We start from the raw sequence: 23,366 nt of genomic DNA, 5'->3' as shown, positions 1-23,366 counted from the left end.
CCCAGTGTCTATCACCCAGCCACCCCATCCCTCCCACCCCACACCACTCCAGCAACCCTCAGTTTGTTTCCTGAGATTAAGAATTCCTTATATCAGTGAGGTCATATGATACATGTCTTTCTCTGATTGACTTATTTCGTTCAGCATAATACCCTTCAGTTCCATCCACGTTGTTGCAGATGGCAAGATCTCATTCCTTTTGATGGCTGCATAATATTCCATTGTGTGTGTGTGTGTGTGTGTGTGTGTGTGTGTGTGTGTGTGTGTATATACACACACACACATATATATATATATATATATATATATATCTCACATCTTCTTTATCCATTCATCTGTCGATGGACATCTTGGCTCTTTCCACAGTTTGGCTATTGTGGACATTGCTGCTATAAACATCGGGGTGCACATACCCCTTCAGATCACTACATTTGTATCTTTGGGGTAAATACCCAGTAGTGCAATTACTGGATCATACGGTAGCTCTATTTTCAACTTTTTGAGGAACCTCCATAGTGTTTTCCAGAGTGGCTGCACCAGCTTGCAGTCCCACCAACAGTGTAGGAGGGTTCCCCTTTCTCTGCATCCCCACCAACATCTGTAGTTTCCTGACTTGTTAATTTTAGCCATTCTGACTGATGTGAGGTGATATCTCATTAAGGTTTTGATTTGAATTTCCCTGATGCCGAGCGATGTTGAACACTTTTTCATGTGTCTGTTGGCCATTTGGATGTCTTCTTTGGAAAAATGTCTTTTCATGTCTTCTGCCCATTTCTTGATTGGATCACTTGTTCTTTGGGTGTTGAGTTTAAGAAGTTCTTTATAGATTTTGGATACTAGCCCATTATCTGTTATGTCATTTGCAAATATCTTCTCCCATTCTGTCGGTTGTCTTTTGGTTTTGTTGACTGTTTCTTCTGCTGTGCAAAAGCTTTGTATCTTGATGAAGTCTCAATAGTTCATTTTTTCCCTTGCTTCCCTAGCCTTTGGCGATGTTTCTAGGAAGAAGTTGCTGCGGCTGAGGTCGAAGAGGTTGCTGCCTGTGTTCTACTTTAGGATGTTGATGGATTCCTGTCTCACATTTAGGTCTTTCAACCATTTTGAGTCTATTTTTGTGTGTGGTGTAAGGAAATGGTCCAGTTTCATTCTTCTGCATGTGACTGTCCAATTTTGCCAACACCATTTGTTGAAGAGACTGTCTTTTTTCCATTGGACATTCTTTCCTGCTTTGTTGAAGATTAGTTGACCATAGAGTTCAGGGTCCATTTCTGGACTCTCTATTCTGTTCCATTGATCTATGTGTCTGTTTTTGTGCCAGTACCATAATGTCTTGACGATGACAGCTTTGTAATAGAGCTTGAAGTCCGGAATTGTGATGCTGCCAGCTTTGCGTTTCTTTTTCAACATTCCTCTGGCTATTCGGGGTCTTTTCTGGTTCCATACAAATTTTAGGATTATTTGTTCCATTTCTTTGAAAAAAGTGGATGGTATTTTGATAGGGATTGCACTGAATGTGTAGATTGCTCTAGGTAGCATTGACATCTTCACAATATTTGTTCTTCCAATCCATGAGCATGGGATGTTTTTCCATTTCTTTGTGTCTTCGTCAATTTCTTTCATGAGTATTTTACAGTTTTCTGAGTACAGATCCTTTGCCTCTTTGGTTAGATTTATTCCTAGGTATCTCATGGTTTTGGATGCAATTGTAAATGGGATCGACTCCTTAATTTCTCTTTTTTCTGTCTTGTTGTAGGTGTATAGGAATGCCACTGATTTCTGTGCATTGATTTTATATCCTGCCACTTGACTGAATTCCTGTATGAGTTCTAGCAGTTTTGGGGTGGAGTCTTTTGGGTTTTCCACATAAAGTATCATATCATCTGCAAAGAGTGAGAGTTTGACTTCTTCTTTGCCGATTAGGATGCCTTTTCTTCCTTTTTGTTGTCTGATTGCTGTGGCTAGGACTTCTAATACTATGTTGAATAGCAGTGGTGATAGTGGACATCCCTGCCGTGTTCCTGACCTTAGGGGGAAAGCCCTCAGTTTTTCCCCATTGAGAATGATATTCACTGTGGGTTTTTCATAGATGGCTTTTATGATATTGAGGTATGTACCCTCTATCTCTATACTCTGAAGAATTTTGATCAAGAAAGGATGCTGTACTTTGTCAAATGCTTTTTCTGTATCTATTGAGAGGATCATATGGTTCTTGTTCTTTCTTTTATTAATGCATTGTATCACATTGATTGATTTGCGGATGTTGAACCAACCTTGAAGCCCAGGGATAAATCCCACTTGGTCATGGTGAATAATCCTTTTAATGTACTGTTGGATCCTATTGGCTAGTATTTGGAGAGAATTTTTGCATCCATGTTCATCGAGGATATTGGTCTGTAATTCTCCTTTTTGATGGGGTCTTTGTCTGGTTTGGGGATCAAGGTAATTGTGGCCTCATAAAACGAGTTTGGAAGTTTTCCTTCCATTTCTATTTTTTGGAACAGTTTCAGAAGAATAGGTATTAATTCTTTAAATGTTTGGTAGAATTCCCCTGGGAAGCCAGCTGGCCCTGGGCTTTTGTTTGTTGGGAGATTTTTGATGACTGCTTCAATTTCCTTAGTGGTTATAGGTCTGTTCAGGTTTTCTATTTCTTCCTGGTTCAGTTTTGGTAGTTGATACATCTCTAGGAATGCATCCATTTCTTCCAGATTATCTAATTTGCTGGCATATAGTTGCTCACAATATGTTCTTATAATTGTTTGTATTTCTTTGGTGTTGGTTGTGATCTCCTCTTTCATTCATGATTTTGTTGATTTGGGTCATTTCTCTTTTCTTTTTGATAAGTCTGGCCAGGGGTTTATCAATCTTGTCAATTCTTTCAAAGGACCAGCTCCTAGTTTCATTGATCTGTTCTACTGTTCTTTTGGTTTCTATTTCATTGATTTCTGCTCTGATCTTTATTATTTCTCTTCTCCTGCTGGGTTTAGGTTTTATTTGCGGTTCTTTCTCCAGCTCCTTTAAGTGTAGGGTTAGGTTGTGTATTTGAGACCTTTCTTGTTTCTTGAGAAAGGCTTGTATTGCTATATACTTTCCTCTTAGGACTGCCTTTGCTGTATCCCAAAGATTTTGAACAGTTGTGTTTTCATTTTCATTGGTTTCCATGAATTTTTTAAATTCTTCTTTAACTTCCTGGTTGACCCATTCATTCTTTAGTAGGATGCTCATTAGCTTCCATGTATTTGAGTTCTTTCTGACTTTCCTCTTGTGATTGAGTTCTAGTTTCAAAGCACTGGGGTCTGAAAATATGCAGGGAATGATCCCAATCCTTTTGTACTGGTAGAGACCTGATTTGTGACCTAGGATGTGATCTATTCTGGAGAATGTGCCATGGGCACTAGTGAAGAATGTGTATTTTCTTGCTTTGGGATGGAATGTTCTGAATATATCTGTGAAGTCCATTTGGTCCAGTGTGTCATTTAAAGTCTTTATTTCCTTGTTGATCTTTTGCGTAGATGATCTGTCCATTACATTGGGGGTGTGTGTGTGTGTTAAAGTCCCCTACTATTATTATATTGTTGTTGATGTGTTTCTTTGCTTTTGTTATTAATTGGCTTCTGTAATTGGCTTCTCCCATGTTAGGGGCATAGATATTTACAATTGTTAGATATTCTGGTTGGATAGACCCTTTAAGAATGATATAGTGTACCTCATCATCTCTTATTACAGTCTTTGGTTTAAAATCTAATTTGTCTGGTATAAGGATTGCAACCCCAGCTTTCTTTTGGTGTCCATTAGCATGGTAAATGGTTTTCCACCCCCTCACTTTCAATCTGGAGGTGTCTTTGGGTCTAAAATGAGTCTCTTGCAGACAGCATATCGATGGGTCTTGTTTTTTTATCCAATCTGATAGCCTGTGTCTTTTGATTGGGGCATTTAGCCCATTTACATTCAGGGTAACTATTGAAAGATAGGAATTTAGTGCCATTGTATTGCCTGTAAGGTGACTGTTACTGTATATTGTCTGTGTTCCTTTCTGATCTATGTTGCTTTTAGGCTCTCTCTTTGCTTAGAGGACCCCTTTGAATATTTCTTGCAGGGCTGGTTTTGTGTTTGCAAATTCCTTTAGTTTTTGTTTGTCCTGGAAGCTTTTTATCTCTCCTTCTATTTTCAGTGACAGCCTAGATGGATATAGTATTCTTGGCTGCATTTTTTTCTCATTTAGTGCTCTGAATATATCATGCCAGTCCTTTCTGGCCTGCCAGGTCTCTGGGATAGGTCTGTTGCCAATCTAATGTTTCTACCATTGTAGGTTACAGATCTCTTCTCCCGAGCTGCTTTCAGGATTTTCTCTTTGTCTCTGAGACTCGTAAGTTTTACTATTAGATGTCGGGGTGTTGACCTATTTTTATTGATTTTGAGAGGGGTTCTCTGTGCCTCCTGGATTTTGATGCCTTTTTCCTTCCCCAACTTAGGGAAGTTCTCTGCTATAATTTGCTCCAACATACCTTCTGCCCCCCTCTCTCTTTCTTCTTCTTCTGGGATCCCAATTATCCTAATATTGTTTCATCTTATGGTATAACTTATCTCTCGAATTCTGCCCTCGTGATCCAGTAGTTGTTTATCTCTCTTTTTGTCAGCTGCTTTTTTCCCCATCATTTGGTCTTCTGTATCACTAATTCTCTCTTCTGCATCATTTATCCTAGCAGTTAGAGCCTCCATTTTTTATTGCACTTCATTAATAGCCCTTTTGATTTCGACTTGGTTAGATTTTAGTTCTTTTATTTCTCCAGAAGGTTTTCTCTAATAACTTCCTTCCTTTTTGAAGCCCAGCTAGTATCTTTAAAATCATCATTCTGAACTCTAGTTCTGACATCGTACTAATGTCCGTATTGGTTAGGTCCCTGGCAGTCGGTACTGCCTCTTGTTCTTTTTGTTGAGGTGATTTTTTCCGTCTTGTCTTTTTGTCCAGAGGAGAATAGATGAATGAGAGAACAAAATGCTAACAGGGTAACAATGTCCCCAGAAAATATACACTAAACAAATCAGAAAAGACCTGAAACTGGGGGAAAAGAAAGGGAAAGAGAAAAGAAAAAAGAAAAGAAAAAGAAAAAGATAAAAACAAACAAAAACAAAACAAAACAAAACAAAAAAACAGAATATGATCAAAAATGATCAGGCTGGTGCATAGATCAGTGCCACACACTAGATTTTGGGCGTATTTTGGTCTGTTAGAAGAAAGTGCCTCCCAAAATTTTAAAGAAAGAACAACTTATATATGTACAAAAATAAGGGTTAATATGACGAAGGGATGGAATATGACTGTAAAGATGAAAATTATAAAAGATTTTATAAAAGGGATTGATAAGATAAGAAGTTGGTTGAAAAAAGAAAGAAGAGGATTAAAAAAAAAAGGGAGAGAATATGATCAGGCAGGAGACTAGAACAAAGCCATACACTAGAGATTTAGGGTATATTTTGATCTGTTAGAAGAAACTGTATCCCAAAATTTTAAAGAGAGAACAACTTATATATATATATATATATATATATATATATATATATATATATATATACTAAAAATAAGAGTAACTACTATGCAGGGATAGGATATGACTCTAAAAATGAAAAATAAAAAAGATTTTTTTAAAAATGGATTGATAAGATGTTGGTTGAAAAAGGGAAAAAGAAAAATTCAAACAAAAAAGTTAAAAAAAATTAACTTTGAAAGACTAAAGAATCATGGAAAAAAGCCATGAATTCTATGTGCAGTATTCCCCTAGTGCTGGAGTTCTGCCATTCTCATTGATTGGTAAATTTGGTCTTGGCTGGCTGTTCTTGCTGATCTTCTGGGGCAGGGGCCTGTTGCCATGGTTCCCAAATGTCTTTGCTGGAGGCAGAATTGTCCCGCCCTCGCCGGTCCTGGTTAAGTAATCTGCTCAGGTTTGCTCTCGGGAGCTTTTGTTCCCTGCAAGCTTTCCGTACAGCTTTGGAGGACGAGAGTGAAAACGGCGGCCTCCCAATCTCTGCCCCAGAGGAGCCGAGAACTCGGGGCCCCGCTTCTCAGTGAGCCCCCAGAGAAAAGCAGTCAATCACTCCCGTCTCCCTGGTCTCCAGCTGCACTCCGTGCTCACTTGGCCTGTGACCGAGTGTTTTTATCTCTGGCACCTGGCTCAGTGTGGAGTCTCCAAACCCAGCAGATCCCTGCGGTACGCTCCTGCGCCGCTCCTCCCCGGGGAGGAAGGGGAGTCTCCCCGGATCTGCTGCTTGTTGGGTCCCTGCTGGAGGAGCAGCGGCCTGACTGTGCCGCGGATCATGGTTTATGGCAACCCCGAGCTGAGAGCCCGCTCCTCGGCTCCGTCTCTGCAGCCGGCTTCCCCGCTCTGATACCTGGGAGCTCTGCTGCACTCAGGCACCCCCGGTCTTTCTGTGACCCCGAGGGTCCTGAGACCACACTGTCCCGCGAGGGTTCCACCCCCGCTTAGCCATTGGAGCGACGTCCCTCAGCGAAGCAGACTTCTAAAAGTTCCGATTTTGTGCTCTGCGGCTCTATCAGTTGCTGGTAGCGGCTGATGGAGGCTCCCTCCCCCATCGTCTATCTTCCCAAATATTGCCTCGGATTCACTTCTCCGCACGTCCTACCTTCCAGAAAGTGGTCGCTTTTCTGTTCAGAGAGTTGTTGCTATTCTTTTCTTCGATCTCCTGTTGAGTTCATAGGTGTTCAGAATGGTTTGATCCCTATCCAGCTGAATTCCTGGGACCAGACGAAATCCAGGTCTCCTACTCCTCCGCCATCTTGCTCCTCCCCCCGCATTGGGTTTTTTTTTTTTTAAAGATTTTATTTTATTTATTTGACAGAGAGAGAGAGACAGCTAGAGAGGGAACACAAGCAGGCGGAGTGGGAGAGGGAGAAGCAGGCTCCTGGCCGAGCAGGGAGCCCGATGCGGGGCTCGATCCCAGGACCCTGGGATCATGACCTGAGCCGAAGGCAGACGCTTAACGACTGAGCCACCCAGGCGCCCCCCCATTGGGTTTTGATTTGCATTTCCCTGATATCACATACAGAAACTTATTTAAAATGACTGTGGTCTGTGGTTGAATTTATTCATTTTTTAAAAAAATTTAATTCTAGTATAGTTAACATACAGTGTTATATTAGTTTTAGGTGTATAATATAGGATTCAACAGCTTTTAAATGACTTCTTGGTTTTGTGTCATTCTTAGAGAGCCCTTCCCCTTCCAAGATTTAAAATTTTCCCACTTTTTTCTTTGCTGAGTCTTTCTTCCCTTTCTGGGAATTGGTAAGTATATGTGAGGGTTGGCTCTCCTCACTTTCCTCTGGGTGGCCGAACTTCTATGGTCTCCTTCTCTCCCCACATGTCAGAGTTTTCTCTTGTCCCTGAGGTGATTTGTTCCTACCTTATCCCCCCCACCCCCAGGTTTGTGGTTGGAGCCCCCCAGGAGATAAAGGCTGCCAACCGAACAGGTGGCCTCTACCAGTGTGACTACAGCACGGGCAAGTGTGAGTCCATCCACCTGCAGGGTGAGTCACTGCCCCCCCCGGGACCCAGGGCTAGGTTTCCACCTGTATGTACTTGCCAGGCATTCCTTTTGTTTTGGAGGTGTGTGGTTGGGGGCCCAGGTATTCAGCTCCCCAGCCTCTGTGCATACAGACTCTACCTCAGACATCCTCAGGTACCCTGTTCATGTTCCTTTCCTAGGACTTGGGTTCCTCCTTGACCTGTCAGGTCTCCATGTCTCTCAGGTCAAAGTGACCTCTGTTCACCTTCACAGAACCCCTTTTACTCCATGAAGGTGACCATGTATATATGTCTCCTCAGTCCCCCTGGAAGCGGTGAACATGTCTCTGGGCCTGTCTCTGGCATTTGCCACCAGCCCTTTCCGACTGCTGGTGAGTTGTCCTTGGTCATGGGAGTGTCCTGAGGGAGGGAGTCAGGGGCCCATGGCTGCTGGGGCTGTGGTCTGTGGAGGGTAGAGGTGCTGGGGTGAAAGGACAGGAAGCAGGAACAACCCCTCCCACCTGCAACTTCCCCAGGCCTGTGGCCCCACTGTGCACCAAACTTGTAATGAGAACACCTATGTGAACGGCTTATGCTTCCTGTTTGGATCCAACCTATGGCAGCAGCCCCAGACTTTCCCAGAGAAGCTCAGAGGTAGGTGGCTTTTGGCAGAGAATACAGATGGGCAATGTAAGGGTAAGGGCAGAACTGGGATGGGGGCTGTTTACAGCCTGAGAGTTGACTTAGAGGTCTAGGTGCAGAAGCCGGAGGGAATTGGGCTCCAACAGAGACAGTGGGGGGAGATGCGATGGTCTTGAACTTTAAGAAAAGTCCTGATATAGCCACTCGTCTTTGTGAGATGTTATCCCCCCCATCATCCTTAGAGTAAGTGCCCGAGTCTCCTGATCATAGCCTTTGAGGCTCTCCCAACTTTTCTACTTCAGCCACTGTGCTCCAGGCACTCTGGCTGCCTTTCTTCTCCAAGAATGACACCAAGCTGTCCCTGCCTCAGGGCCTTTACACTTACTATTCCTTCAGCCTGGAATGCTCTTCCCTCAGATCTTAGCTGACAACCCATTATTGTCAGCTCAAATGTCACCTCTTCAAAGAGGCCTTTCCTGAGTGGCTCTTATCATTTCCACCATTACTTCCTACCACATTGTCACACTTTACCATCTTCATATCTGTATATACATATTTTACTTGTTTTCTGTGTTTTCTTCTAGAATGTAGGCTTCATGATAGCAGGGATACTGCCTACTTTGTTCATTGCTCTATGCTCTTTTATCTATTGCTGCTTAACAAATTGCCCTAAACTTAGCAGCTAAAAACAATAAACGTTAATTATATTACAGTTCCTGTGAATCAGGAATCTGGGCATGGCTTAGCTGGGTGCCTCTGCCTCAGTGTTTTTCATGAAATTGAAGTTAATTTGTTAAACTGGAGCTGTGCTCTCATCTAAAGGCTTGACTGGGGGAAGAATATCCACTTCCAAGCTCATTTACAAGATTGTTGGACTGAGGACCTCAGTTTTCACTGGCTGTTGGCTGGAGGCTTCTCTCAGTTGCTTGTCCCATGAGGCTCCCTATAAAGCAGCTTACATCTGCTCCTCCTAGAGCAGCTGACTTCCCTCAGAGTGAGTAAACAAGGGAGTAGGAGAGCCAGAGAGAGAGAAAATACCCAAGAAAGAAATCAGTCTTTTCATAATCTAATCTCAAGCGTAATAGTACATTACTTCTGCCATCTTATGTTCCTTTGAAGTGAGACAAAAAGTCCATCTCCCACTCAAGAGAAGGTGACTATGTGAAGATGTTATTTCCAGGAGGTTGAGAACCTTGTGCACCACCTTGGTGGCTGCCTATCACATCCTTGTTCCCCAAACATTTTTTGATTGAAAGAGAGTGAGTGAGTGACTGTATCTTTTTTTCAAGCTGCTTTCTGCCACTTCTGTCTTCAACTGCTTGGCCATCCTTTTGCTTGTCTTCAAGTTGGTTCTGTTACCAAGGGCAGATATATCTTCCTTTGATAGTTTTTTTTTTTTTCCCTCGAGCTCTGCTCCTTTGTACTTTACTCTCAACAGATAACTTTCCTTCCTTCTTCACAAAGAAAATCAAGGTTGTCAGGGATGAACTCCCTCTGCTTACCCCTTCTCCTTGTTCAAATTTTTGCAATGGTACCACTTTTGGCAGTGTCTCCCTGACTGTCTGCCTTTCCATGAATCACTTTTCTATCTGGGCTTTTTTTTTTTTTTTAAAGATTTTATTTATTTATTTGACAGAGAGAGAGACAGTGAGAGAAGGAACACAAGCAGGGGGAGCGGGAGAGGGAGAAACAGGCTTCCCACGGAGCAGGGAGCCTGATGTGGGGCTCGATCCCAGGACCCTGGGATCATGACCTGAGCCGAAGGCAGATGCCCAATGACTGAGCCACCCAGGCGCCCCCTATCTGGGGTTTTGAGGCTTTATCACATCACCAACTCAAAGCCCACATCCGCAATCATTCTTTCTCTCCAGGAGCTTAAATTTCTCCCCCTCCTTTGAATGTAAACATGCTCACACTTACCCATATCTTAAAAACAACCAATCACCAAAATTGATAGCAATGAAAATATCCTTTCTTCTCCCTGGTCTCTTCTACATCTTCTGCTATTTCTCCTTTCTTTCCCCACCAAACTTCTTGAAAGAGTTCTCTCCTCTTGTTTCCATTTCCCCCATATCACCATTCTTCACCGTCTGACATCTGGCTTCTGTCCAACCATCATATAAATCTTCCTCTTGCCAATGGCATTTGTGACTCCCTAAATGCCAAATCTCTATTCTGTGCTCATGTTTGCTGACTTTTCTGATGTGACCTACAGATCATCTCTTCCTTCGCCAGACACCTTGGCTCCAGATTTCTCCCCTCTCCTCCCTTCTCCTCCACTCCCCCCTCCTCTCCCTCCTTCCCTCTTGCTTCTTCCCCTGCCAAGGGCTTCTGCTAAACTTCATCTCGAGGCCATCTTCCTCTGCCTTTTTTGCATGTGTAGGGGTACCAGGTTACAGCTTCTATTCTTGTCCATGTGTTCTTCCTGCCCAATTACATTCAGTTCTGTGGCTTCAGCTCTTACCCTCACATTTCTGTCTTCAGTCCTCACTCTCAGGATTCCATACTTTTCGTTCTAAAAAACATTTTCAGTTCTTTAAAAATGATTCAAAATTCAAAGCACATAATACTTCTCTCTCTTGGTTCCCACAGCCTACTGTTTTCTTTCTGGGATTCAACCAGTTACCAGTTTCTTGTGTCTTCTGGAGATACTCTATATTCACAAACATATACATATCTGTAGTCTTCACTTTGTGCCACAAATGGTAGCATGTTGTACACACTTGATTCTTTTCATTTAACATATCTTCGAGATTTTCAAAAAATTTTCTGGTTAATTTTCTTTGTATGTTTTCCATATAAATGTTAGAATCTGCTTATCTATTTTTAAAAAGCCAATACTCCATATGCACCCCAATGTTCATAGCAGCACTGTCTGCAATAGCCAAACTGTGGAAAGAGCCGAGATGCCCTTCAACAGATGAATGGATAAAGAAGATGTGGTCCATATATACAATGGAATAGTACTCAGCCATCAGAAAGGATGAATACCCAACTTTTACATCAACATGGATGGGACTGGAGGAGATTATGCTAAGTGAAATAAGTCAAGCAGAGAAAGCCAATTATCATATGGTTTCACTTATTTGTGGAACATAAGGAATAGCATGGAGGACATTAGGAGAAGGAAGGGAAAAACGGGGGGGGGGGGAATTGGAGGGAGAGATGAACCATGAAAGACTATGGACTCTGAGAAACAAACAGGGTTTTAGAGGGGAGGGGGGAGGGGGGATTGGTTAGCCTGGTGATGGGTATTAAGGAGGGCATGTACTGCATGGAGCACTGGGTGTTATATGAAAACAATGGATCGTGGATCACCACATCAAAACCAGTGATGTACTGTATGGTGACTAACATAACATAATAAAATTAAAAAAAAAAAGCCAATACTTTTTTGGGGGTAATTTTATTTTTTCAAAGATCATACAGTAAAATTGGCCTTTTTTCTTTTAGTGTACAGTTCCCTGAATTTTAAGGTATGTATAGATTTTCACAAAAAACAACATGAACATGGGGTGGCTGGCTGACTCAGTTGGTAGAGCATGTGACTCTTGATCTCCAGGTTGTGAGTTCCAGCCCCATGCTGGTTGTAGAGATTACTTAAAAATAAAATATATATATATTTTTTAAAGACTTTATTTATTTATTTAAGACAGAGAGAATGAGAGAGAGAGAGAGAGCACATGAGAGGGGGGAGGGTCAGAGGGTGAAGCAGGCTCCCTGCCGAGCAGGGAGCCCAATGCGGGACTCGATCCAGGGACTCCAGGATCATGACCTGAGCCGAAGGCAGTCGCTTAACCAACTGAGCCACCCAGGTGCCCAAAAATAAAATATTTTTAAAAAAGATTTTATTTATTTGTCAGAGAGAGCACAAGCAGGGGGAGCAGCAGGCAAAGGGAGAAGCAGGCTCCCCACTGAGCAAGGAGCCCAATGCAGGACTCCATCCCAGGCCCCTGGGATCATGACCCAAGCCAAAGGCAGACTTAACTGACTGAACCACCCAGGCATCCCTAAAAATAAAATCTTAAAAAAAAACCCCAACATGAACAGAATACAAGAGTTCTGTCACTCCCCTAAAAAAATCCTTCATTCTATCTCTCTTTTTTTAAAAAAAGATTTTATTTATTTGACACAGAGAGAGAAAGTCCAAGCAGGGGGAATGGCAGGCAGAAGGCAAGGGAAAAGCAGACTCCCCACTGAGCAGGGAGCCCAACATGGAGCTCGATCCCAGGACCTTGGGATCATGACCCAAGCCGAAGGCAGGCACTTAACTGACTGAGCCACCCAGGGGCCCCTGGTGCTATCTCTTTATAGTTAGTTGCCTTCTCCCCCTCCATCCTAGCCCTTGGCACTCACTAATCTGTTCTCCATCACAATATAGTTTGTCTTTTCAAGAAAGCTACATAAATGGAATTATAACCTTTTGAGAGTGGCTTCTCTCACTAGCATAATGTATTTGCAATTCATCCATGTTGTTGTGTGTGTCAGTAGTTCTTTCCATTTTTATTGCCAAATAGTATTCCATTGCATAGATTTACCACAGTCCCAGTCACAAGTTCATTTGTTCACACATTGAAAGATGTTTGGGTTGTTTCCAATGTTTGGCAATCGTGAATAGAGTGGCTAGAAACTTTTCATTGCTACAGTAATCTTTCTAAATACAAAAAAGATCACCTCACCCCCTTTTCTAAGAAAACTTCAGTGGCTTTCCACTGCCTAAGGTATAAAGTCAAACTTCTTTTTTTGGATAGAGAGGCCCTTCCCAACTTTCCTGTGCTTAATGACATAGGCTCATCTCCATTCTCATCACACAGATTTATCTTAGTAGTGCCATTTCCATTCCTCAATTCTGCAGAATTATTTTAGGTTCATTTCCTTTGTATCAGTCAGGGTTTTGACTGGAATAGATGGTACACTCCAGTTAGAATAATTTGAGAAGGGTTTATTTTCAAAGGGACTAATTTTAAAGGTTTGATAGAGTCTTAGGGAACTACAGTAGATGATCCAGGAACCCAGGGCAAGCAGCAGCAGAACTGTTTCCACTCCTAGGCTGATTGGACAAGGAGAGGGAGAAGTAACCAGAATTCAGAAGAGGAGAGAGTTGTCAGGAGTGTGCCTCCTTGAAGGAGCAGTGATCTTCCACTGAGGGTCACAGCTGGCCCAAAGCAACCTTCCAGGGAGGGAGTACAGGGAGAATACTCTGATCTCATTCTTCCCTCCCTCCAGTCTTCTGTTGAGGCTCCTAATTGGGCAAATCCAAATAGAAATCAGAGGGCAAAGAAACCCAAAATGCATGGGGTCCATGTGGCTGACTTCCTGGGGTGCAGAGCAGATTGGAGGAGGGTAGAAAGTGGATTTGGGGCTGGGGACAGAAGGGAGGAGGACATCCAGCATATTGTTATATGTACTATTCATTTTTTTTACTATATTTCTCTTTGTATTTCTGGCAAATTATTTCTCATTCTCAGAGTTAGCTCTCATATCACTACTTTTCCTGACTTCCTTGGGCAGAATTAACCAAAATTCTCTATACTTCATCCATATTTCAAATTGTATGAAACAACATTCAAGTTTATTAAACAAATTTTAAAAAGTATTATAAAATGTTTAACTTTCATCAGCCTCAAGGTTTATTTTGCTCCCAAATTTTGCATATAATTGAACTTTTAAATATGCTAACACCTGCTAAATTGATTCCACTCTAGATTCAAAGGCATCAATTTCTTCCTGCAAATTTTTCTTTGCTTCTCCTAGCATTTCTTGTGTTTATTCTTGTGAATGGCTAATGAAAACATCACCAGTTTGATAAGGTATCATTAAGCAGTAGTCATCTATCTGCAAGCATGATGTCCTTACAAGCATCTTCTGAATTTTGTAGTTGTTTCTTTTTTACTTCTATTTCTTCCTTCAGTTATGGGATTCTCCTTGTATTCCATGAAAATTTGTTTATCTTTTGTTGATCTTCAAAAGTAACATCGGTATTTTCTGGCAGATGCCTTCTTCTTGGTGGCTGTGATCTTGGGATTGTGTCCATGTTTTTATTAAGCTTGGAACATGGGTTGCATATTGTTTACCTTTTATTTTCACTGCTTAGCAGAGAGCTGACATGCAAAAAATGAACCCCAGTCTCAAGTACTTAATTAGTTCATGCTCTTTCTCTTGTTCCCCAAGAGTGCCCTCGGCAGGACAGTGATATTGCCTTCTTGATTGATGGCTCTGGTAGCATCATCCCGAGTGACTTTCAGCGGATGAAGAACTTTGTCTCAACTGTGATGAATCAATCCAAGAAGTCCAAAACCTTGGTGAGGGCATATGGGTAGGTTAGAAAATAGCTCATATAATGCTGGCAAATACATGGCAACGAGGCCGCCACTTTCCGCTTTTACTTCTATTGCAGACATTGTCAAATTGCCAATTGATCATGGTTTTCTTTCATGATTCTCTTTCCTGCTCTGTATGGATGCAGCCTCAGCTTCTTCCAGCCCTCTGTAAAGCAAGCAGCTCTGACTAATTGATAAGGGTTGGTATGGGAGATAAAACATATCATCTCGGGCTGAGTTCTAATACTTAGAAGTGGGAGCTGATGGCAGATCTCTGTCCTGGTGAGGCAGAAGGACTGGGGACAGTGTAGAATTTGGAGGGATTTGGAGACTGGAATGTTTCAAGATTTATGTAGGGCTTCCTGGGAGATGGGTAAGTGGGAAGAGGGTCACTTTCTCCAATGTAATGCCAGATGCCTGTTCCCAGTTTTCTTTGATGCAGTTCTCTGAAGACTTCCAGACTCATTTCACCTTCAATCAGTTCAAGAAAAACCCTGACCCAGAATTTCTGGTGAAATCAATAAGACAGCTGTACGGGAGGACACACACTGCCACAGGAATCCGCAAAGTAGTGTAAGCTCTCTGCTTAGGATGGAAGGAGGAGGTGATATTTTTTTGCTGGGATTCAAAGAATGAAGGGGATTGTTCAGACAGGGTTGGGGTGAAGGACATGAGTAAAGGTGGAGGAGGGACTTTTCATGGTACACTCATGAAATACAAGTTGTGAGTAAAGGTAGGAGTGAAGGGGAGATGTGAGGGTAAGGTTAGAGGGAAGCTACAGAGATCATTTGAGGCCAGGTCACTTAAGGCAACTGGAAAGTGAGTGGGGATCCACTGAATGTTTTAAGCAGTGAGAAGATGTCACCATATCTTGTTTTGGAAGTTCACTCTGGTGTGTGTGTGTGTGTGTGTGTGTGTGTAGAGGTGAGGGTGGAGGTTGGGACAAAAGTTCAGGAAGATGAGCTATAGAGTTTTGCATCAAACCAGGAAAGGTTTGTGAGGGTGCATTAAGCTTAAATTTTGTTTTAATTTAAGAGGAATAATAGCTAAAAAAAAAATCAGTCTATGCAAAAGTATATAAAGGCAGTGAGGATTTCCTTTCCTTCCACGCTTCTCCTTTCTCTTGCTGCCTTTCCAGGTCTTGGGGCAGCCACATCTCAATGTTCATTCCAGGGGAGCCCGAACTCCTCTTAGCTGCATCTGTGTCTGTGACTGCTGACATTCCCTCCCTAGCATTAAGAGTATCTCTGTCTATTCACAGTTGACTTTTCTTTCCTCTTCCCTGGACAGAAGAGAACTGTTTCATAGCAGTAGTGGAGCCCGGGAGAATGCCCTTAAGATCCTAGTTGTCATCACAGATGGAGAAAAGTTTGGCGATCCCTTGGACTACAAGGATGTCATCCCTGAAGCAGACAGAGAGGGGATCATTCGCTATGTCATTGGGGTAGGAAATGTGGCTCTCTGGCCTGATGCTTCTGTGGAGGGTTTCTGTTTGGATACACCCTTCCTTCAGTTTGAAAATATCCCTAAAACCAGGGTGGGCCAAGGGTCATTGCTAGCCCATATGGGCCTGTATCAGTTAACTATTGTTACAATGAGGCTGTATAACTAATTATCTCAGAATTCAGTCTTTAAAACACTAAATGAGTCTGTAGTTCTGCGGGGCAATTTTTCTGGTTTTGACTGGCTCACTCGTACATCTGTATTCATTTGAAGGTTGGTTGGCAGCTCTGCTGATCTTGGCTGAACTCTCTCCATTTCTGAGAGTTGCCAGTTATGTCTGTTTGCTGGACTGGAATGGCTGGAACAAGTGGGGTAACTTGGTTCTTCTGCTCCCTGTGTTATCCTCCCATGGGCCAGCCTGGGCATATCCTCATGGTGAAGGCAGAGGAACAAAAGAGCAAATGGAAATGTTGCAAGCACTTTTTGAAGCCTCTTTCTGCATCATGGATATTATGCTAATGGATATTATCAAGACACATGGCTGCACCCAGAGACATAAGCAGGGCAGATTACTCTGCTATGAGTAAGAGGATACAGCAAAGTTTTGGGGGAAAGGGCTTGGATATAGGAAAGGGTAAAGAATTGGGATCATCAGTGTAATCAAACTACCACAGTACCTTGTATGACATAGAAAAAGGTATCATCATCGGTGCATGGCTTGACAAGTAGGAAACTGCTTCATATAGAGGAAAAGACTCCCTTTACTCTGGGGAGAGGTCAGCCCCACACATGTGCTGGGCATGACACAGCAAAAGGACCAAAAGCTGGATTTTAGCTGCTAATTACTCCCTTGACAGAATGCCTCATGCAGTGCACAACCTGTTTTACTATACTTGGTGGCCCTGTCCCAGGGGCCTTCTGGTGCATTCCCTCATTTGACAGATACTGTTTCAGATTCTTTTCCTGCAGAACTTTCTTTGCTGGATGAGACTGCTAACTGCAGATGGTGACTGATTTGGCCACTATTCCTTGGTAACAGGTGGGCGATGCTTTCAACGCTGCAAAAAATCGTGAAGAGCTTAATACCATTGCATCCAAGCCTCCTCGTGATCATGTGTTCCGGGTGAATAACTTTGAAGCTCTGAAGACCATTCAAAACCAGCTTCAGGAAAAGATCTTTGCAATTGAGGGTAAGCTAAGGTTCTGCATTCCTGCAGCAGCTCCAGAGGCAGCCCCTTACCCTCCAACATGCATTTCCCTTCTAGAAACTAGACCCTCCTAACCCTTGGTATCCTGACTCAGGATCAATTCAACTCTCTCTCTACTTCCTCTAGTTCCCAGCAGCTCTGGCCTCACTTGGTCATTTCCTTTGAAATCAAAGGATCTAGACTTTATCTTTACTTTGCAAGCCTTGGCTGTAGGCTGGAAAATTGGAGGGTAGGGGAGCCAAACCTCAGACAGTATTTCTCCAAGAATTTGGATATGTTGCCAACATTTGTCTGTTTGATTCACTGCTATATCTCCAGTGTCTAGAATAGTGCCTGGTACATGGAGGGTGCTCAATAAATGTTTACTGATTAAAAGAATTTAAAACACTGGGGGAAGGGTCATATACAATCTGGATTTATGGTTTGTCTTAAAAAGTTGGAAGATTAGACTGCATTCCCATGTGGCAAAAACCAGTTGGAGCCAAATAGCCACCATCTCTATAAAAGGGGTATATGCTTTCTAATTCAAATAGCTGCCATCTGAACCTCCTTTTGTCTGGTCACCATAGCATTTGAGTTCCAGTTCTTCTGCTTTCTTTAATGTAGAAGGCTCTCCTCCTCACAGGTACTCAGACAGGAAGTACCAGCTCCTTTGAGCATGAGATGTCTCAGGAAGGCTTCAGTGCTGCCATCACCCCTGTAAGTGGTCCTTCATTAAATTGGGATTGGGCAAGAGGAAGGAGAAGACATGCAAGGGTCTGGGGGCTTTTATCTGCAATGAGTACTTGTTGGGAGGCACTTCTTTGATGGGGAGCAGTGGTCCCTTTTCTTTTCCTTATCAATCCTGTTTTGTTGTTGTTATTGTTGAGGATATATGATATGGATATGGGTATATGGTATGATGTCATACAGGTATACAACATAATGATTTGATATATGTATATATTGCAAAATGATCACTACAATAAGTCTAATTAATATTCATCCCTACATATGTTACAAAAATTTTTTTCTTGTGATGAAAACTTAAAGATTTATTTTCTTTTTTAAATTAAAAAAATTAAAAATTTCTTTATTTAAATTCAATTTAGTTAACATATACTGTATTATTAGTTTCAGAGGAAGAATTTAGTGATTCATCAATTGCATATAACACCCAGTGCTCATTACATCAAGTGCCCTCCTAATGCCCATCACTCAATTACCCCTTCCCCCCCAACCTGCCCTCCAGCAACCCTCAGTTTGTTTCCTTAGGTTCAGTATCTCTTATGCTTTGCCTCCCTATTTTCATCTTATTTAATTTTTCCTTCCCTCCTTCCTTTCCCCTATGTTCATCTGTTTTATTTCTTAAATTCCACATGTGAGTGAAATCATATGGTATTTGTCTTTCTCTGACTTATTTCGCTTAGCATAATTCCCCACTAGTTCCATCCGCATCATTGCAAATGGTAAGATTTCATTCTTTTTTATGGCTGAGTAATATTCCATTGTATATGTATACCACATCTTCTTTATCCATTCATCTGTGGATGGACATCTGGGCTCTTTCCATATTTTGGCTATTGTGGACATTGCTGCTATAAACATTGGGGTGCATGTGCCCTTTCGAATCATGATGTTTGTATCCTTTGGGTAAATACCAAGTAGTGCAGTTCCTGGGTTGTAGGGTAGCTTTATTTTTCACTTTTTGAGGAATCCCCATACTGTTTTCCAGAGTGGCTGCACCAGTTTGCATTCCCACCCACACTCTTTCTCCACATCCTTGCCAACATTTGTTGTTTCCTGAGTTGTTCATTTTAGCCATTCTGACTGGTGTGAGGTGATATCTCGTTGTGGTTTTGATTTGTATTTCCCTGATGCCCAGTGATGTTGAGCATTTTTTCATGTTCTGTTAGCCATCTGGATGTCTTCTTTGGAAAAGTGTCTATTCATGCCTTCTGCCCATTTCTTGATTGGATTTTTTGTTTTTTGGGTGTTGAGTTTGATAAGTTCTTTATAGATCTTGGATACTAGCCCTTTATTTGAAAAGACATTTGCAAATATCTTCTCGCATTCCATAGGTTGCCTTTTAGTTTTGTTGATTGTTTCCTTTGCTGTGCAAAAGCTTTTCATTTTGATGAGGTCCCAAGAGTTCATCTTTGCTTTTGTTTCTCTTGCCTTTGGAGACATGTCTAACAGGAAGTTGTTGTGGCTGAGGTCAAAGAGGTTGCTGCCTGTGTTCTCCTCTAGGATTTTGATGCATTCCTGTTTCACATTTAGGTCTTTCATCCATTTTGAATTTATTTTTGTGTATGGTATAGGAAAGTGGTTCAGTTTCATTCTTCTGCATGTTACTGTCCAGTTTTCCCAATACCATTTGTAGAAGACACTGTCTCTTTCCATTGGATATTCTTTCCTGCTTTGTCAAAGATTAGTTGGCCTTGAGGGTCCATTTCTGGGTTCTCTATTCTGTTCCATTGATCTATGTGTCTGTTTTTGTGCCAGTACCATACTGTCTTGATGATTACAGCTTTGTAATATAGCTGGAAGTCTGGATTGTGATGCCTCCGGCTTTGGTTTTCTTTTTCAATATTTCTTTGGCTTTTCAGGGTCTTTTCTGGTTCCATACAAATTTTTGGGTCATTTGTTCCAGCTCTGTGAAAAAAGTTGATGGTATTTTGATAGTGATTGCATTAAATGTGTAGATTGCTCTAGGTAGAATGGGCATTTTAACAATATTTGTTTTCCTGATCCATGAGCATGGAATGTTTTTCCACTTCTTTGTGCCTTCTTCAATTTCTTTCATAAATGTTCTATAGTTTTTCCAAAGTACAGATCCTTTACCTCTTTGGTTAAGTTTATTCTGAGTAAGTTTATTCTGAGGTATCTTATGGTTTTTGGTGCAATTGTAAATGGGACTGATTCCTTGATTTCTTTTTCTTCTGCCTCATTGTTAGTGTATAGAAATGCAAATGACTGCTGTGCATTGATTTTATATCCTGCAACTTTGCTGAATTCCTATATCAGTTCTAGCACTTTTTGGTGGAGTCTTTTGGGTTTTCTGCATAGAATATCATGTTGTCTGCGAGGAGTGAAAGTTTGACTTCTTCTTTGCTGATTCGGATGCTTTTTATTTCTTTTTGTTATCTGATCACTGAGACTAGGTCTTCCAGTACTATGTTGAACAACAGTGGTGAGAGTGGTCATGCCTGTCATGTTCCTGACCTTAGGGAAAAAGCTCTCAGCTTTTCCTTGTTGAGGATGATATTCACTGTGGATCTTTCACATATGGCTTTTATGATGTTGAGGAATGTTCCCTTTATCCCTAAAGGGTGGAGAATTTTAATCAAGAAAGGATGCTGAATTTTGTCAAAGGTTTTTTTGCATCAGTTGAGAGGATCTTATGGTTCTTGTCCTTTCTTTTATTATTGTGGTGTATCACATTGATTGATTTGTGGATGTTGAACCACCCTTGCAGCTCAGGAATAAATCCCACTTGGTCATAGTGAATAATTCTTTTATTTTATTTTATTTTTTAAAGATTTTATTTATTCATTTGACAGAGAGACGAAGAGAGAGGGAACACAAATAGGGGGAGAGGGAGAGGGAGAAGCAGGCTTCCTGGGGAGCAGGGAGCCTGATGCAGGACTCGATCCCAGGACCCTGGGATCATGACCTGAGCCAAAGGCAGCCGCTTAACCAATTGAGCCACCCAGGCACCCCGTGAATAATCCTTTTAATGTACTGTTGGATCCTATTAGCTAGTATCTTGGTGAGAATTTTTGCATCCATGTTCATCAGGGATTTTGGTCTGTAATTCTCCTTTTTGGTGGGGTCTTTGTCTGGTTTTGGGATGAAGGTAATGCTGGCCTCATAAAATGGGTTTGAAGTTTTCCTTCCTTTTCTATTTTATGAAAGAGCTTCAGAAGAAAAGGTATTAATTCTTCTTTAAATATTTGGTAGAATTCCCCTGGGAAGCCATCTGGCCCTGGACTCTTGTTTGTTGGGAGATTTTTGATTATTGCTTCAACTTCCTTGCTGATTATGGGTCTCTTCACATTTTCCATTTCTTCCTGTTTCAGTTTTGGTAGTTTATGTTTCTAGGAATGCATCCATTTCTTCCAAATTGCCTAATTTGTTGGCAATAGTTGCTCATAATATGTTCTTATAACTGTTTGTGTTTCTTCGGTGTTGGTTGTGATCTTTCCTCTTTCATTAATGATTTTATTTATTTGGGTCCTTTCTCTTTTCTTTTTGATAAGTTGGCTAGGGGTTTATCAATCTTAATTCTTTCAAAGAACCAGCTCCTAGTGGATTGGTTCTACTGCTTTTTTTTAAAATTTTTTTTTTTAAGATTTTATTTATTTGCGAGAGAGACAATGAGAGACAGAGAGCATGAGAGGGAGGAGGGTCAGAGGGAGAAGCAGACTCCCTGCTGAGCAGGGAGCCTGATGTGGGACTCGATCCCGGGACTCCAGGATCATGACCTGAGCCGAAGGCAGTCGCTTAACCAACTGAGCCACCCAGGCGCCCTACTGCTTTTTTTTAAAAAAAATTATATCATTGATTTTTGCTCTAATTTTTATTATTTCTCTTCTCCTGCTGGATTTAGGCTTTATTTGCTGTTCTTTTTCCAACTCCTTTAGGTGTAATGTTAGCTTGTGTATTTGAGACTTTTCTTGTTTCACGAGGAAGGTCTCTATTGATAGATACTGCATCCCAAAGCTTCTGAACTGTCATGTTTTCATTTTCATTTAGTTCCATGTATTTTTTCAAAATTCTTTAATTTCCTTGTTGATCCATTCATTCTTTAGTATGATGATTTTTTAATCTCCATATATTTGTGTTCCTTCCCAAGTTTTTCTTGTGGTTTACTTCAAGTTTTAAAACATTGTGCTCTGAAAATATACATGGTATAATCTCAGTCTTTTTGTACCAGTTGAGACCAGATTTGTGACCCAGGATGTGATCTATTCTGGAGAATGTTTCATGTGCACTCAAGAAGAATGCGTATTCTGCTGCTTTAGGATGAAATGCTCTGAATATATCTGTGAAGTCCATCTGGTCCAGTGTGTCATTCAAAGCCCTTGTTTCCTTGTTGATCTTCTGCTTAGATGATCTGTCCATTGCTGTCAGTGGGGTGTTAACATCCGCTACTATTACTGTATTATTATCAATGTGTTTCTTTAATTTTGTTATTAATTGGTGTATATAGTTGGCTGATCCCAAGTTCAGAGCATAAATATTTACAGTTGTTAGATCTTCCTGTTGTATAGACCCTTTTATTATGGAACAGTGTCCTTCTTCATCTCTTATTACAGTCTTTGGTTTAAAATCTAGTTTGTCTGATATAAGGATTGCTACCCCAGTTTTCTTTTGATGTTCATTTGGATAATAGATGCTTCTCTACCCCTCAGTTTCAATCTGGAGGTGTCTTTGGGTTTAAAATGAGTCTTTTGTAAGCAGCATATCGATGGGTCTTGTTTTCTTTAATCCAGTGTGATACCCTGTGTCTTTTGATTGGAGCATTTAGTCAATTTACATTCAGATTAATTATTGAAAGATATGCATTTAGTGCTGTTGTATTACCTGTAAAATTGCTGTTTCTGTAGATTGTCTCTGTTCCTTTCTGGTCTTTGTTACTATTGGGCTCTCTCTTCACTCAGAGGATCCCCTTTAATATTTCTTGCAGGGTTGGTTTAGTGTTCACAAATTCCTTTAGTTTTTGTTTGTCCTGAAACTCTTTATTTCTCCTTCCATTCTGAATGACAGCCTTGCTAGATAAAGTATTCTTGGCTACATATTTTTCCCATTTAACACGTTGAATATGTCATGCCAGTCCTTTTTGGCCTGCCATGTATGTCTCTGGACACATCTGATGACAGCCTGATGTTTCTACCCTTGGAGGTTAGGGACCTCTTGTTCCGAGCTGCTTTCAGGATTTTCTGTCTATCTCTGAAATTTGCAAGCTTCATTATTATATGCTGAGGTGTTGCCCTATTTTTATTGATTTTAAGGGGGTTCTCTGTGCCTCCTGGACTTGAATGCCTGTTTCCTTCTCCAGATTAGGGGAATTATCAGCTGTAATTTGTTCAAATAAACCTTCTGCCCCTCTCTCCTGCTCCTCATCTTCTGGGACCCCTATTATCCAGCTATTACTTCACTTTATGGAACTGCTGAGTTCTCTAAGTCCCCCCTTTGTTATTCAGTAGTTCTCACTCTCTCTTTAAAGATTTTATTTATTTATTTGACAGAGAGAG

At 41.4% G+C, this 23,366-nt stretch overlaps 1 protein-coding gene and 1 pseudogene across 6 annotated transcripts in view; one reads left to right on the top strand and one right to left on the bottom strand.

Annotated features, from left to right (window-relative positions):
* Positions 1-23,366, top strand: part of ITGAM (integrin subunit alpha M) — a 57,572-nt gene that overhangs the window by 7,112 nt on the left and 27,094 nt on the right. For all 6 annotated transcript variants that reach the window (XM_036118983.2, XM_036118982.2, XM_036118986.2 and 3 more), the window contains exons 3-10: positions 7,434-7,537; positions 7,836-7,906; positions 8,051-8,168; positions 14,328-14,458; positions 14,904-15,049; positions 15,767-15,920; positions 16,959-17,109; positions 17,753-17,826. In XM_036118983.2, the coding sequence (XP_035974876.1) occupies positions 7,434-7,537; positions 7,836-7,906; positions 8,051-8,168; positions 14,328-14,458; positions 14,904-15,049; positions 15,767-15,920; positions 16,959-17,109; positions 17,753-17,826 (949 nt within the window). The remainder of the gene's footprint in view (positions 1-7,433; positions 7,538-7,835; positions 7,907-8,050; positions 8,169-14,327; positions 14,459-14,903; positions 15,050-15,766; positions 15,921-16,958; positions 17,110-17,752; positions 17,827-23,366) is intronic.
* On the bottom strand, positions 13,764-14,264 carry LOC118552520 (prefoldin subunit 4 pseudogene; annotated as a pseudogene).

Source organism: Halichoerus grypus, chromosome 6, assembly GCF_964656455.1.
Source record: "Halichoerus grypus chromosome 6, mHalGry1.hap1.1, whole genome shotgun sequence".
Classification (NCBI taxonomy): Eukaryota; Metazoa; Chordata; class Mammalia; order Carnivora; family Phocidae; genus Halichoerus; species Halichoerus grypus.
Note: the sequence above shows the minus strand (reverse complement) of the source record. Positions and strands in the feature narration are given on the sequence as shown.